Raw genomic sequence first — 15,902 nt, 5'->3', positions numbered from 1 at the left:
GTGCATTTATTATGACTATTTAATGGATGCAGAAATGAGACCCATGGTGTGTTACTTCCCCATCAACGGACATTTTTCATTGACGTGGGGAATTGGTGACTTCTGAGATCCTGCAGCTGTGCCACACTGCTCAGAGCCAGTGAGGGCTGTGGGGGCAGCCTTCTCCTCTCACAGCCCCTTTCACATGGGCATGATCCTCTTCCCACCCCTTCACCCCACTGGAGGAGTCCTGGATGGCAAGGGACAGCTACGGTCTCTATTGAATCTACAGCATCTCCCCAAGGATTGTTTTCCTGGAGGGAGGGGCAGCGTAAGGGGGTGGGGAGCCTGTTGGAGAGAGTGGGTGCCCATCTCAATAGACTTTTTCTTTTAGCCAATCTAAGGGTCCTCACCCATCTGAGGTAAAAAGTTTCTGCTTGTTGGCAGGTCAGCCCTGGCTGGAGAAGCCACCCTGGGTGAACCAGATGGCGACACTGAGTTGAACGCAGAGAGCAAGGGTTAGCCCTGGCAAATCTCCCTTACCTGGGAACTGGTTATCGTCAGTGCACTGACTGTCCCTGTGCCTCCTCCGGTCTGTGTGTGCTGTGCTGATATCTGGGTGGTCACTATGGGCAGTACCCGGCAAAATTTCTCCCCTCCCTCAGTTTATTTTGCCTTATGAAAACCCTTCAAAAGCGCAAGTCTTCTCCAGCTCCTATGGGAATGCAACCCAGCCTGGTCTGAGAGGAGATGTGATGCCTTCCCAGGGGGGTGCTTAGCTCATGGGTGGAGGTTGCATAGTATGTCAGTTAGAAGGGGTCTTAGAGCCCAGGATGTCAGAACGGGGGGAGTGGGGGCGGGGGACTTTAGAATACAAAATGTCAGCACTGGGAAGAATCTTAGAACAAAAAGTCAAAACAGATTTTGGAACAGAGAATGTCAGAGATGGGAGGGAGCTTAGAATGTGGAATAACAGAGTTGGAAGGGCCCTTAGAATGTGGAATGTGAGAGCTGAGAGGAGCCTTCAAACGGGGTATGTCAGAGCTGACAGAGGTTTTACAACAGGAAATGTCAGAGCTTGGGAGGGGCCTTAGAACAGGGAATGTCAGAGCTGGCAGCGAGCTTAGAGATCCTCCAGCCCAATCCTTTTGTTTTATAAGAAAACTGAGGCTTAGTGAAGGGCATTCACTGATCCAAGCGCACCTAAGATGCTGCCTGAGAGCCAAGGATTAGGGTTGGGGAAACTGAGCAGGGTCTTGTCATTTTTGAAATACATTCCTCACAACAGTCAGTAGTTGTTTCCACATTATAGGAAAAGAAACTGGAAGTCATGGGGTGAACTGATTTCTAAGCTCAAACATCCGATAAAGTAAGGGTGAGAGTCTATCGAAAATCCGATCTCCTGAATACAAGGATAGACCATGACAGAGAGGGGTCAGACCTTTGGGGTCTTTGGGGGGGGTGCTGTTTCACACAGAGGGGCCAGACGTCCTGAGCATGGAGAGGGTAGGGTGAGAATGAGGAGAGAAGCCTAGATCGTGTGGAGCATAGAATGCCGAGCATCGTAGAAGAGCCATTCTCCAGCTTTTCTCTCTCTCTCTCTCTCTCTCTCTCTCTCTCTCTCTCTCTCTCTCTCTCTCTCTCTCTCTCTCTCTCTCTCTCTCTCTCTCTCTCTCTCTCTCTCTCTCTCTCTCTCACACACACACACACACACACACACACACACACACTCACCTACCTCCCCTCAAGCCAACCCCTCAGGGGCTGCCCCGCAACGCTGCTGGACAGCTCCGAGCCTTAGCTCTTACTAGTACTGAGCTGGTATCTGCATCCCGATAACTTCCTCCCATCCCTCCCCTCCCTTCCCGGGGAGGGGGTGAGGGAGCCACTTGCCCTTACTCAGTTCTCTTGTCTCCTCCTTCTCCTCAGCCCCCCCTCCCCTGCTCTTCCCTCTCTTTCCTCTCCTCCCTCCTGGGTGTGAAGCTCTCAGTGTCTCCGCCAGCGTCAGCGAGGAAGGAAGGCGAGCCGAGGGAGCGAGAGGGCGAGAAGTGGGAAGGAGGCTTCCAACATGGGGGGGCACCTGAGGGGCTCTTCGGGGAGCCAGGCCCGGCCAATCCTCTCTCCCGACCGTGGCCCCTGCTAGAGGATCATCGGCTGGGGAGGGGGAGACAGAAAGGGAGAGAAGACAGGAGGGAGAGGAGAGAGAGAGAGAGAGAGAGAGAGAGAGAGAGAGAGAGAGAGAGAGAGAGAGAGAGAGAACTGGAAGAGTGGAAAGAGGACAGGGGTGAGAGTGAGGAGAGAAGGGCCAGGGAGGGAGGCGAGACTGGAGAGGGGAGGAGAAGAAAGGGGAGAAGGAGAGAAGGACTTGGGGGATCCAAAGAAAGGGGAAAGAGGGTGAGAGGAGACAGAAAAGAGGGAAAGACGAAGAAGGGAGAGGAGGAAGAAAAGTGAGGAAAGGCGGGGCAGGAGAGCCGAATTGAGAGACCGAAGTCTCTCCCAGGGGCGTGAGAGGAGCGGAGGGGGAAGGAGAGCCCAGGGAGCGAGCCGGCTCGGTCCTGGCTGCCTCCCCGTGCTCCGGCCAGGGGCGCGGCGGTTGCGCCATGCTGGGGGGCTCCTAGTGTGGCCGGGGTCGCCTCCCGGAGGGACGGGAGGCAGGGGGATGCCCATGGCTAGGGCCGCGCCCTGGCGCCCGTTCCCCGGGCTGCTGCTGCTGCTGCTGCTGGCGTCCGGCGGAACGCGGGGCCGGGCGCCTCTTGAGGCGGGGGCTCAGGACAAGGGTGAGACCAAGGCTGGTGCCCGCGGCAGCCCCAGCCCCAGGCCCAAACAGGCGCTGGAGGCGCCCAGCGAGCCCCCAGGAGCAAGCGGAGATCGGTGCCTGGGCTATTACGACGTGATGGGTCAGTGGGACCCCCCGTTCAACTGCAGCACTGGGCCCTACCACTACTGCTGCGGGACTTGTGGCTACCGCTTCTGCTGCCGCGACGCCCCGCGCCGTCTGGACCAGAGCCGCTGCTCCAACTACGGCACGCCCAGCTGGCTGCAGACCGGCTCTCCGCGCTCGGCCGGAGGCTCCCCCGACGGCAGCACGGGCGGCGGCGGCGGCGGCGGCGGCGGCGGCCCCGGGGCACCCAGCCCGACTCGCGACCGTGCCCACGTAGCCGTCTACAGCGTGTGCGGGGTGGTGGCTCTGCTGGCGCTCGGCGCCATCCTCACCCGCCTGGGGCTGGACAAGGCGCACAGCCCGCGGGCTGAGCGCGCGGTAGCCAGGTGAGTGCCCCAGCCCCTCGAAAGGCCCGAGGTCCGGGCGCACGTGGCCTGCACCCTGCTCTGACAGCCCTCGGTCCTCGTCCTTCGTCGGGCTCCCTGCCCTCTCCAGCTCTCCCTCTTTCTAGGTTTTCTCTCTTCCTCCTCCCGTTTGCAGACGCCCTTTCTCTCTGCCTTGGGTCTCCTTCCCTTGCGTCTTTCTGTCTCTCCTCTCTCCCTCCTTCCCTTTCTCTCCCTCTCACACTCCCTGTCTCCCTCTTCCTTCCCTCTTTTTCTCTCTCTGGAACTTTTTCCTTATCTCCTCTTTCTCCTCCCTCTCATCTTGTCCTCTTTTCCTGCTTTTCCTTCGTTCTTCACCCCACCCCCTCCTACTTTTCCTACCTTCCCACCTTCCTGGCCTGTTTGCCTAAGCATCTCTCCCTCCATTCCTGGCTTTCTCTCCAATCTCTTTCTCCTTCCCGTTATCACTTCTTCTCCCTGTCTTCCTCCTTCTTTTCCCCAAATCTCCTCCTCCTCTCTCCCTCCCTATTCTTTCCCTCTTTTCTCCCTTTCTCACTCTCTCCCTCCTTCCTTCCCTCTTCCTCTCTTATTTTCTTGCTTTCCCTGTACCCCTTCCCCCACCTTTCTTTCTCCTTCGTGTCCTGGGCTCTCTGCCCAAGATAGCTGATACCCTGTCTCCCCTAATGCCTTCTTCTTGACCTTCCTAGCCCAGTGTTCCCAGCAGGCCTCTCCATGGGACTCAGAGCAAGAATGACTTCTGAGGGGGGAGGGGAGGGAATTCTCCTTCTCATTAAGGTTTCAACATCTGTCTAGTCTTTTGTGGGGGAAACAGCCCCCAAATAACTAGGAGCTAAGTAGGAAAGGGTCCCTCCCTGGTATGGAGAATTGATGGCAGCTTGAGCTGGTTATGAGGTGTCCTGGGATGGCAGGAAGAGGTCTAGGGAGAAACTCTGTCACCACTTTGCCTTGTGTTTGATGATAGAAATGGAGGGTTGGTGTTGGGAGGACAAATGTGTGCTTACAGAGCACCCTACCTGAACCTCTGGGTGCTGCTGCAAGGGTGTTAGAGGGTTTGTGGTTTGTAGTAGAGGTGGGGAGGGGGCTAAGTATGTGCCTTCTGGCTTCTGCCCTGGGACAGGAGCTGGTGCAGGACCCAGGCAGGTGCACATATAGTGCCTGCCCTGGTGTCTGGGGAGTTTGGGGGGTGCAGCAGCTGCTGCACACAGGAGTGACGTGAAGGCATGTAGGGTGGGCCCTAGAGGGGAGGGGAAGGTCTGGAACCTGCCTCTGTCTAACGTCCTCTGCCCCAGAGCACACACCAGTTCCCACTCCCTCCCCTTCAGTTTTCAGCAATTCATTTCAACCTCTATTTAGCACCTACTCTGCACTAGGGACCCATAAACAAAGTCCAGCCCTCAACAAGCTTCCATTTTACCCGAGAGCTCCTCACCACATGTGCCAAGAAGAGAAAGTGCAGGTAGAATGTAATGGAGAGAGTCAAAGAAAATGCTACCAGCTGGGAGAATCAGGGAGGGCTTCATGGGGAAGGTGGCCCCTGAGTGGAGCCTGGAAGGAAGAGAGGAATTTTAACCACAAAGGACAGAGAAGATATGAGACGAGTGTGATGGAAGGATCAAGTGAGGGGGTTTTGATGAAGGGAGACCTGTGTATGTTTGAAAGCAATAGGGAAGTAGCCAGTAGACAAGGAGAAAAGGAAAAGAAGTGAGGGCAAGGATGAGAGGAGCGATCTACTGGAAGAAGCAGGATGGACTAGGATCCCTTGTGCCTGTAGAGGGTCTCCCTTAGTAGGGGGAAGGGCCAGCTCTTCATGTGAAACAGGGATAAAGGAGGAGACAGTAGGGGAAGGTATCTGCGAAATAGGATATAAGGAGACAAGGGGGAGATCTCCGAGCATGACCAAGTGCACTGATGTGCATAAGCACAAATGCATGCTTCTACACAGGTGGGGACAAGTGCATTTGTGTGCTTCAGATGGTCTGGCACAGTGTGCAGGGGAATGGTACCATGATGGAGACAGTGTGTGTTTGAGTGTGCCAGAAATATGATGACATAGGATGGCACTTAGTTGAATCTAACAAAACAAATTGAAATAAAGATTAATGTAAAGTTTTGCATTTGGATTAAAAAACAATTAACTTTGCCAAACAAACGAGGATGGGTGGGGGAGAAGGCCTGGTTAGATAGCAGTTTGTCTGGAAAAGCTCCAGGAATCTCAGTGGACTGCAAGCTCAAGGCCAGTCATCAGCATGGGATGGTAGCCCCCAAAATGCTAATGCAGCCTTGTACTTCAGAGCTTCTAGAAATAGAAATGAGAATCTCTGTCCTCTGCCCAGCTCAGACCTCATCTGGAGTATTGGTTCAGTACAAGGTAATGATACAGAGGAGAGCAAAGAGAAGGGGGTTGTGTAATAGAAGGACTGGTTGAAAGAACTAAAGATGTTTCATTTGGGGAAGAGAAGACTGGGTGGGTGGGGGTGGACGGCGGCAAGATAGTTACCTGTGTGCACCTGATAGAAGGGCTGCAGTGTGTAGGAGACAGCTTTGTTCTGCTTGGCCCCAGAGGACAGGACAAGGTGGGGGGAGGTGGCAGAGGGGCCACTTTAGGCTTGACACCAGGAAACACTTGTGAACAATGAGACCTATTACAGGTAGTGAGCTCCCTGTTACTGGAGGGCTTCAAGCAGAGGCTGGATGGCCCTTTGTCAGGGCTTCTGTAGAGAGAAAGTCTTGGTCAGATCCAGGCTGAACCAGGAAGCCTCCTTTCTGGCTCTGAGGTTCTGTGCAGAAGATGTAGGGAGCCTCCTCCCCAGGGAACTCAAGGACAGGCATCTCTGTTTGTCTTGCTGAGCATCACCCCCACAGGCATCAGTTCTCTTCAGCCTGAGGGCATTGAGAGCCTCTGAGCTGAGCCCCTGATGGAGCCTCCCAGAGTTGTCCTCTGGCCTCAGCTATCCCCTACCCTGCTGGGAAGTCCCTTATGAGCCTCTACCTCCCCGGGCACCCAATTCCCCTTTGGGACACCTCTCACTAGTAAAAAAATTTCCTTCACCTTAAGTCTTCCCCTCAACATCCCTGCCCCCATTGCTCCTAGTCTCTCCCTCTAGGGCCAAGCAGAGAGAGGGGAGAGCTAAGGAAAAGAGAAGCTGCACCTGTCAAGTCCTCCAGAGAAGAGTTCCTAACACCTTGAGACTCAGCATCTCCCTGGGCTGGGAGAGTCCCTGGACCTCTGGTCTTCTCTGACCTTATCACCTGGTCCTAGGCTGGAACTTTCTCTGCTAACTTGTTTTTGTTGTTGTTGTTGTGAGGCAATTGGGGTTACGTGACTTGCCCAGGGTCACACAGCTAGCAAGTGTCAAATGTCTGAGGCCAGGTTTGAACTGAGGTCCTCCTGATTCCAGGGCCAGTGCTCTATCCACTGTGCCACCTAGCTGCCCCTCTCTGCTAACTTGTAGGCCCCTTGCCAACCATGGTCTCTTGGCAAAGCCAACCATGACTTGTCCTCAGAATGAGGGTTAGCATTACCCATGCTTCTGTGTCCCCATCATCTGTCTCCTGGGAACTTCTCTGTCCTCCAAGCTTCTTCCTAGCCCTTGGTCTTTGAAGTCTGTCAGATCACAGAATGGCAGAAAAGCACGGGGCAGTGACTTATTTTTTTTTTAGTTTCATTATTTTTATTAAACATTTGATATAGTCAATCCTCTTATTTTCTGATACTTAGGCTTATATGTCCATATTTTTAAAAATACTTCTGTAATTCAACATGATTGGCAATGTCGGCAGGAAAAATCCTAGTGTTGAAATTTAAATAGTACCAAAGTGTGATATAACTCTAAGGAAAAGTCACCAGGGAAACCTATATAGCCACTGTTATTGCTACCTTGATTTAAAGAATGTTCAATTTCAAGGATAGGAAATCATCTAAAGGAATCTAACAGCCATTGACTAAAGATGGTTCACAAAGCAGGCACTCATCTCAGTCATAAATAGGTAGATTAAAGTAAAAATTCCCAAAGATTCTTTATGTAAGAAAGCTAAAGGAAAACTCTCCATTTAAATTGTGGCACAATCCTCATTTTAGGGAAAAAAATATAATTTGAGGGACTGGAAAGATTGTACTAAGGTCTGAGGTGATCAGAAAAGCTCTTAGCAAAAACACCTAAATCCCTAACATCATCATAAAAATATATGCAGATTTAATTATAAATACATTTATATTTGTAATACAATTTCCGGCTAAAGATCAACACCTTTCAGTATTTTCTTAAGTTATGGCAAAGTATCCACAGCATTTGCGGGAATATTTTTTTTTTTTTTAGTGAGGCAATTGGGGTTAAGTGACTTGCCCAGGGTCACACAGCTAGTAAGTGTTAAGTGTCTGAGGCCGGATTTGAACCCAGGTACTCCTGACTCCAGGGCTGGTGCTCTATCCACTGCGCCACCTAGCTGCCCGCGGGAATATTTGAGTACATAGAATATGTATTTTTTCAGTAAACATACATAGTCTATTACCTTCTGTACCTTTAGAAAAGAATAATATTGCCTACATCTTGAAAAGTGTATAAGAGACACTGTTTTATGTTGTTACTGATATCTTTAGTTTTTATATCAACTACACTTTCCAACATATCCCACTTTGCTCCCCCATAACAATCAATTTAATAAAAACAGTTCAGCAAAACTAACCAATACATTAACACCCTCCTCCATCTTCACAAAGAAGGGAGAGGGATCCCTTGTCTTAGCTCTTTGTTGGGGCCTAGCTTGGTCATTATAATTGCACAATATTTTATTTCAATTGTTTTCCCATTGGTGGTCTTCTTTCTGTTTATGTTGCAGGAGCCTTTATGTTTATTGTCTTCCTGGTTCTGCTCCCTTCACTTTGCATCCATTCATAGAAGTCTTCCTCTGCTTCTTTGAACATTCATCATATTCGTTGTTTTTTAGAGGTATCAGGGTACAGTGGATAGAGTACTGCACTTGGAGTCAAGAAGAGCCAGGTTCAAATACCTCTTTAGGCATTTATTAGCTCTGTGATCCTGGGCAAGTCACTTAACTGCTTCTGGTCTCCGTTTCCTTACCCTGTAAAATGAGGGGGATGGACTTGATGACCTCTCAGTTCTACATCTATGCACCTATGATATGCCCAATTACATTGATGTGCCACAATTTGTTTAGCCATTCCCCAATCAATGGACATCTACTTTGTCTCCAGTTCTGTCTGACTATAAATAATCTGTCACATATGGGACCTTTCTTAACATGGATATCCTTGACACACACATATGGGCAGTTAGGTGGCACCATGGTACATAGAGTGCCCAGCTTAGAGTCATGTTCCTGAATTCAAATCTGGCCTCAGACACTTACCAGCATATGCATGTGGTGTGTATACACACATATGAGACTAGGCAGAATACCAAATGCTCAAGCAGATATTTGTCCTGTCCTTTTAAAAACTACTGGGTGGGTGGCTCTTCCTTGTCCAGTTGCTGGTCATCTTTGGCACAACTTCCTCTCTCCCTGTACCCAATCAAAGAAACTGCTGTATCAGGATAGGAATCAACCAGGAGCATCTGGTTAAACACAAATGTGGAAGTGGCTCAATAGTATGCTCAGTTCTATCACCCTTGTTATAAGAGCATTTCTAGAACTGTGTCAAATAACAGTGTGGAAACAGTGTATATGATGCTAGTTTTCGTTTTTTATATATACTTTAAAAAGGTTCTCATATTCCTGTGCTTTGTAGAGTTTTTAGCATAAATGAGGGCTCTGCTTTATCAAAGTCTTTTCCTGCATCTATTGATATAATCATATGGTTTGGTATGTTTTTGTTTTTAATATAATAAATAAATTGTTTTCCTAATGTGTAACCCCTTGTATTCTTAATATAAATCCAACTTGATCATAATGCATAATTGTTTGAAAATAGTATTATAGTCTTTTGCCAGAATTTCATTTAAATTTTGTAATTACTTTTCATTAACTTTACTGGTCTATAGTTTTCTTTGCTTTATCCTTCCTTGATTTAGGTATTAGGTCTATATTTGTCTCATAAAAGAAGTTTAATGACGCTGGGCAAGTCACTTAATCCTCATTGCCCTGCAAAAACAAAAAAAAAAGTTTAGTAAAGTACATTCTCAATTTCTGAGAATAATTTCTATAATATAGGCATTAATTTTTTTTTAAAGTTTGATAGAGTTCTCCTATAGATCTTTCTGGACCAGTTTCCTCCCCCCAAATTTAGTAATTTCTTTACAACCAGTTTAATTTCCTCTGTAACACTGGCTGCCATGGTCCATATTACCTGGAGGGTTGGGTAGGTTCGATTTCAGTCTTCCCCCAGGATTCTCAGGTACTCCTGGGGTTTGGGGTATCTAAGCTCCCTGCAAGTGCCTCCAGCCTCACTGATGTTTCCAAGAAAAGGGGTGATCCCAGCTTCATTAGCCACTAGTGGTCAGCTTAGATTTTACACAGAAATATTTGCTTCTGAAAGTATAATCACAAATACACAAACTTACTCCCCCAACAGGTGGGAGGCATAATTCTTCTGCCACCCCACTGCTCTTTGTACCACCCCAGTCTCTGGGGAAGGAAAGGGGATTAGCTTCATAGCAGAGCTTGGTTCTGATAGAGCACAGTCCCATTTCCAAGCCCAACCCCCTTCCAAGGTCCTGTGGAGGTCACCCCCAATACCTGAAGCCGAGGAGGACAAATAACAGAACAGGAACAGACACCCCAGGCCCATTTCTTGGAGAGCAGAAGAAAGAAATCTTTCCTTCTCACCAGGTCAGTTCATGATGTCCATGCTGGTATAACTTATATTGAATTATTCAAGTTCTTCAGGGTGGTTGGGGAGGGAGGGAGGAAGAGAATTTGGAACACAAAGTTTTTTAAAATCAGTGTTAAGGGCAGTCAGGTGGTGCAGTGGATAGAGCACCGGCCCTGGATTCAGGAGGACCCAGTTGCCTAAAATAAAAAAAGAAAAAGGAAAAAAAATCAATGTTAAAATTTGTTTTTAGATGTAATTTGGGGAAAAAATAAAATTCTAAATGCATGATGTTCATGCTGTGGATGAACTGGGATCTCTGCCCTCTGGATACAGTGGATAAGAGTAGCTAAAAGGAGTGTGGCAAAAAGAGTGAATGTCTCAGTCTCAACAGATTTGTTGCTTTTTAAATTTTTTAAATTTTTATATTTTATTATTCAATTACATCTAAAAAGCATTTTAACATTTATTTTTATCATGTTAAGTTCCAAATTCTTTCCCTCCCTTCGTCCCCATCCCCATTCTTGAGATTTCAAGCAATTTGATATAGATTATACATATGCAATCATGTAAAACATTTCCATATTAGCCATGTAGCCAAAGAAAACACCACCACCAACAACAACAAAAAAACCATCCCCAAGCCAAGAAAAATAAAGAACATTTTAAAAAGTTTGTTTCAATATGCATTCAGACTCTCTTTTTCTGGGGATGGATAGCATTTTTTTATCAATTTTTTTTTTTTTTTGGTGAGGCGATTGGGGTTAAGTGACTTGCCCAGGGTCACACAGCTAGTAAGTGTCAAATGTCTGAGGCCGGATTTGAACTCAGGTCCTTCTGAATCCAGGGCCAGCGCTTTATCCACTGTGCCACCTAGCTGCCCCCGATAGCATTTTTTAAAATCATAAATCCTTCAGAATTTTCTTGGATCATTGTATTGTTGAGAAGAGCTGAGTCATTTACAGTTGATCATTGCACAATGTGGCTGTTACTATGTCCAATCTTCCCCTGGTTCTGCTCACTTCACTTTGTATCAGTTCATGTAAGTCTTCCCAGGTTTTTTTTTTTCGACCTTTGTGCTCATCTTGTTGGTTTTAGAGACACACACAGCCATTCAAAGGAGGCCACCCCTGCCCCTGTGATCTCATTGTTCCAGGGAACTCCTGATGAGGAATCAGTGAAGATTGGCACTGTGACTTTTGTAATCTCACAGTTATCTGGGGGGTTAAGTGAGGTTAAGTAACTCGCTCAGCGTCACTGGCCAGTGAGAACATTGCTAAATGTTGGGGACACAAATAGGAAAAAAACACACCAGTCTCTGCTTTCAAGCAGCTCATACTTTCATTTTGAGAGACAATATACATGGGAGGAGGCAGCTGCAGGGTGGATGGAAAAGCCTTGAGGCCCTAAGGGGGCATCAGGATGGCAAAACCCAAGATTCCTTGGGGATGCATAGGGGTATCTGCTCCATGGGATGAGGATCCTGGAGGGGACACCATTGAGAAGGGGGGAGTGGGCCTGAAGGTCAGAGTGGAGCCAAGATTTAGTTTCCTTCCAGCAGAAATGAGACTATATATATATATATATATATCAGAGACAGGATGTGAACCACGGTCTTTTTTTACTGTGAGATCAGGTCTTTACCTATGGTGCCACGATGCTTCTAATTAAGGAAATAAAATTTCTAAAATTTGACTGCTTTGGCTGCAGAGCTTTCCTTCCACTAAATTAGACAAGAAAACAGGAGACGAGTGGTATATCCTAAAGAAATCAAAGAGGCTCTCTTGCTCCAGTAATGGAGGGGGTAGGAAAGAAACTCTGGATGAGACTGTTGGAGTCTCACCAGCCACTGGATGTGATTTAAACCTAGTCCATTCTTTGGCCAGATACAGTTTACTCACATCTTCCTTGAAATTGATCAACAACTCAGCTTCACTCCCAATGTGATCACCTCTGCAGTCTACCACTTGTGGCCATCAATTAAACAATGGCCGTAGGCCATCCCTCTGCTCAGTGTCCAGATGGTCCAGAATGGAGTCTCTAAGGGCACTTTGACCCAATTCCCCTCTTCCCCCTCCCCCTCAATCTCTCCTGGCTAAAGGAATTTGTGGAACTCTGGGTAATGCCTATCTATCCATCCTCTATCCAGTTCTGGTCCATTGGACTCTATGGTAACACTGCTAGTGGAGGGTCAATGCACTCTTGAAATAGGAGCTATGTATCCTCTTAATTGGATTTATCCCTTCTTTTTAATCAGATCAGTCAAAGATTTACCAATTTTTTGTTTTCCCCCAAAGAAACAGATTTTAGTTTTGTTTATAAGTTCTATGATTCAATTTATTTCTATTTTGTGATTATTTGGGGCTTTATTTGTGCATTTACTAATTTCCAAAAATTTCTTATTTAGTTCATTAATCCTATCTTTTTTTTTATTTTGTTATTCTTAGGGGTTTATTCTATTTATTTTTGTATATTCTCAGGGATATAATTATTCCTCTTAGGACTAATTTAGCAGTATTCCAGAAATTTCATATATTATAATTTTCTTTCACATAGTTATTAATTATTGCCATGATCAAAGAACACTTTGATCCATTCATCATTCAATATCATTATTAAAATCATTATTAGATCTTGACTTAGGTCTATATCTTCTGCTTGTACTCTCTATATTAATTACTTTTAGTGTATAAAAGATGTGTTTAATAATTTTTCTCTGCTCTTGGAAGTCATCTATTTTTTAAAAAGGTATTTAGTAAAAAAAAGTATTTAGTGATGTTGAGAAATATATTCTTTAACATTCCCAATCTGAAGATACCATAAGTTTTAAAGTATCAAATTCTATATTAGTTTTTCAATTCTATATTTTCCCTTTTTTAATCTTTCTGTTACATTTGTCCAGTTCTGAGATAATATTAAAGTCTTATTATTATGTTAATATATTTATATTTAAAATTTAGTTAACCTTTCTTTTATTAATTTAAATGCCATGCCATTTGATACATATATTTAGTATTGCTATTAGTTTATTGTTTATGGTTCCTTTAAGCATAATATAATTTCCTTGATTACCTCTATTGATATTTTGACTTTTTATTTTTGTTTTTTAAAAATAGTATGATTATAACTACTGTTTTTTGGGGGTTCACTTGATGCATGGTAAAAAAAATTTAGCTTCTCAGTTTGATTCTGTATATGTCTTTAATTTTAGACATATTCTCTGTATACAACAGATTATTGAATTTTGATTCTTAACCATTATGCCATTCTTTCATTTTATTGTATTGTTTAATCCATTTATATTTAGTGTTAGATTTGCGTTTTATTCATTTGTTTCTTTAGTAATGCTTTTTAAAAATAAGCATTTTCATTTAAAGTTTTGAGTTCCTGGATAAAGCACTGGCCCTGGATTCAGGAGGAACTCAGTTCAAATCCGGCCTCAGACACTTGACACTGGCTGTGTGACCCTGGGCAAGTCACTTAACCCTCATTGCCCCACCCCCCAAAAATAAAGTTTTGAGTTCCAGATTCTATCCTTCCTGCCCTCCTTTCCCTCCCCCTCCCTGAGGCAGTAAACAATAAGATATAGGTTATACATCTGCAATTGTGTAAAACATTACCATATTAGTCATTTTGTACAAGAAAACTTGAATAAAAGGAAGAAATGAAAGAAATGAAGTGAAAAGTAGTCCATCTGTGTTCCATCAATATCAGTTCTTTCTGATAGTATGCTTCATCATCAGTCCTTTGGGATTGTCTTGGATCATTGTTTTACTGAGAATAGTTAAGTCATTCACAATTCTTCATCGAACAGCGTTGCTGTCACTGTGCACAGTGTTCTCCTGGTTCTGCTCACTTCACTATACATCAGTTCATACAAGTCTTTCTAGGCCTTTCTGAAATCATCTTGCTTGACATTTAGTAATTCCTTTAAAAATCTTCCTCTTTTATGTCAGTACCTTGTTCTTGCAATTAGTTTTTGTTTGATTGTTTGTTTGGTTGGTTGGTTTTTTGGTAAGGCAATTGGGGTTAAGTGACTTGCCCAGGGTCACACAGCTAGTAAGTAGCAAGTGTCTGAGACTAGATTTGAACTCAGGTCCTCCTGACTCCAGGGCCAGTGCCCTATCCACCAAGCCACCTAGCTGCCCCTAGTTTTTTTCCCCATTTTTAAAAAATTGCTTTGATATTAATCTATCGCCACAGGCTATCTTTTCCCTGTTCCCATTCATCTGCCATTTCCTCAGTTATCTATTTCTCCTCCTCATTTGTCCCTTCTCTTTCCATAATCAATTAAGTGATCGGTTTTTAACATTTCCCTTCCTGTCTCCCCCCACCCCAGATTTTAAAAATTCACTTTCTTTTACTGTACTTTTTTCTGAAATGTTTTTCATTGTTGTTGTTTTACATTCCTTCTATTTTGAATTCTATTTTCTAGTTCATGGTTATAGACCTTCATTTTTTTTTTTTAATTCTTAGGGGGTGGCTAGGTGGTGCAGTGGATAAAGCACCGGTCCTGTATTCAGGAGTTCCTGAGATCAAATGCGGCCTCAGACACTTGACACTTACTAGCTGTGTGACCCTGGGCAAGTCACTTAACCCCCATTGCCCCGCAAAAAAAAAAAAAAAATCTCTCTGTGCTTCTCATGAGTTTAAAGCTTCTGCCCAGCATGTTTCTAGAGTATCAGGTCAGAGCTCCTTCATAACTTCTAGCCATAGCTATTCTACTGCTCTACATCTCGTCCCTTCCACCCTGTTTTCTGCTGGGCTTTACTCACAGACTCTGCCTCAGCAAAACTGGAACACCAATGATTCCTCAGATTCTTCCTGCCCTCTCCCATCTTTGCGAATTTGCTTTTTACCCATGGCCATTTTCCCATACCTGGAATATACTTTCCTTGTTTTCAACTATTGAAATCTTTCTCTGCTTTCAAGGCTAGCTCACATCTTCCTTGAAGACTTCCCTAATTTTCCCTGACCTAGTAAGGATCTCTCCCTCCTAGAATTACTAGATCTCCTCCCCTTTTTTTTAAACCTCTCCTACCCCTTCATATTCTAAGTTGCATCAGTTTGGGCTGACAGGAAAGAAAATGTGTCATTTTTGTCTTTGTAACCCCAGCACTAAAGAAAAGCCCCTGTACACAGTTGGGGCTTGGGGGCAGCTAGATGGCGCAGTAGTAAAGCACCGGTCCTGGATTCAGGAGTACCTGAGTTCAAATCCAGCCTCAGACACTTGGCACTTACTAGCTGTGTGACCCTGGGCAAGTCACTTAACCCCAATTGCCCTGCAAAACAAACAAACAAACAAACAAAAAAACACAGTTGGTGCTTAATAAATGATTGTAGGGGGCAGCTAGGTGGCACAGTGGATAAAGCACCAGCCCTGGATTCAGGAGGACCTGAGTTCAAATCTGGTCTCAGACACTTGACACTTACTAGCTGTGTAACCCTGGGCAAGTCACTTAACATTCATTGCCCCCCCCCCAAAAAAAATGATTGTACTTAATTAAACTGCTGCATATTCTGCTGGTAGAACTACTTCAAAGATCAACAGGTGCTTTCTTTTTTTTTTTTTCAGTGAGGCAATTGGGGTTAAGTGACTTGCCAAAGTCACACAGCTAGTAAGTGTTAAGTGTCTGAGGCTGGATTTGAACTCAAGTACTCCTGACTCCAGGGCCAGAGCTCTATCCACTGCCCCACTAGCTGCCCCAACAGGTGCTTTCTAATGCACCAGATCCAATGACCTTTTCTCAGTCTCCTCAGTCTTTCTGAAGCTGTTTACTCTACTCTTCCATCTCAAGACCATTCTTCCTCTTCCTGGATGCTCTTCTTTCCTTGGGCCCTGGCTTCCTCACTGGCAAAATGATGGGTTTGG

The 15,902-nt window shown here is 45.5% G+C and overlaps 1 protein-coding gene across 1 annotated transcript in view; it reads left to right on the top strand.

Moving 5' to 3' along the window:
* The first annotated feature begins 2,324 nt into the window (after positions 1 to 2,324).
* The window catches only part of SHISA8 (shisa family member 8), a 33,211-nt gene continuing 19,633 nt past the window's right edge, over positions 2,325 to 15,902 (top strand). Inside the window, exon 1 of the mRNA XM_043967815.1 lies at positions 2,325 to 3,246. Coding sequence (XP_043823750.1) covers positions 2,639 to 3,246 — 608 coding nt within the window. The 5' untranslated portion in view covers positions 2,325 to 2,638. The remainder of the gene's footprint in view (positions 3,247 to 15,902) is intronic.

The sequence above is a fragment of the Dromiciops gliroides genome, chromosome 5, assembly GCF_019393635.1.
Source record: "Dromiciops gliroides isolate mDroGli1 chromosome 5, mDroGli1.pri, whole genome shotgun sequence".
Classification (NCBI taxonomy): domain Eukaryota; kingdom Metazoa; phylum Chordata; class Mammalia; order Microbiotheria; family Microbiotheriidae; genus Dromiciops; species Dromiciops gliroides.
This window is presented reverse-complemented; position numbering and strand designations above follow the sequence as displayed.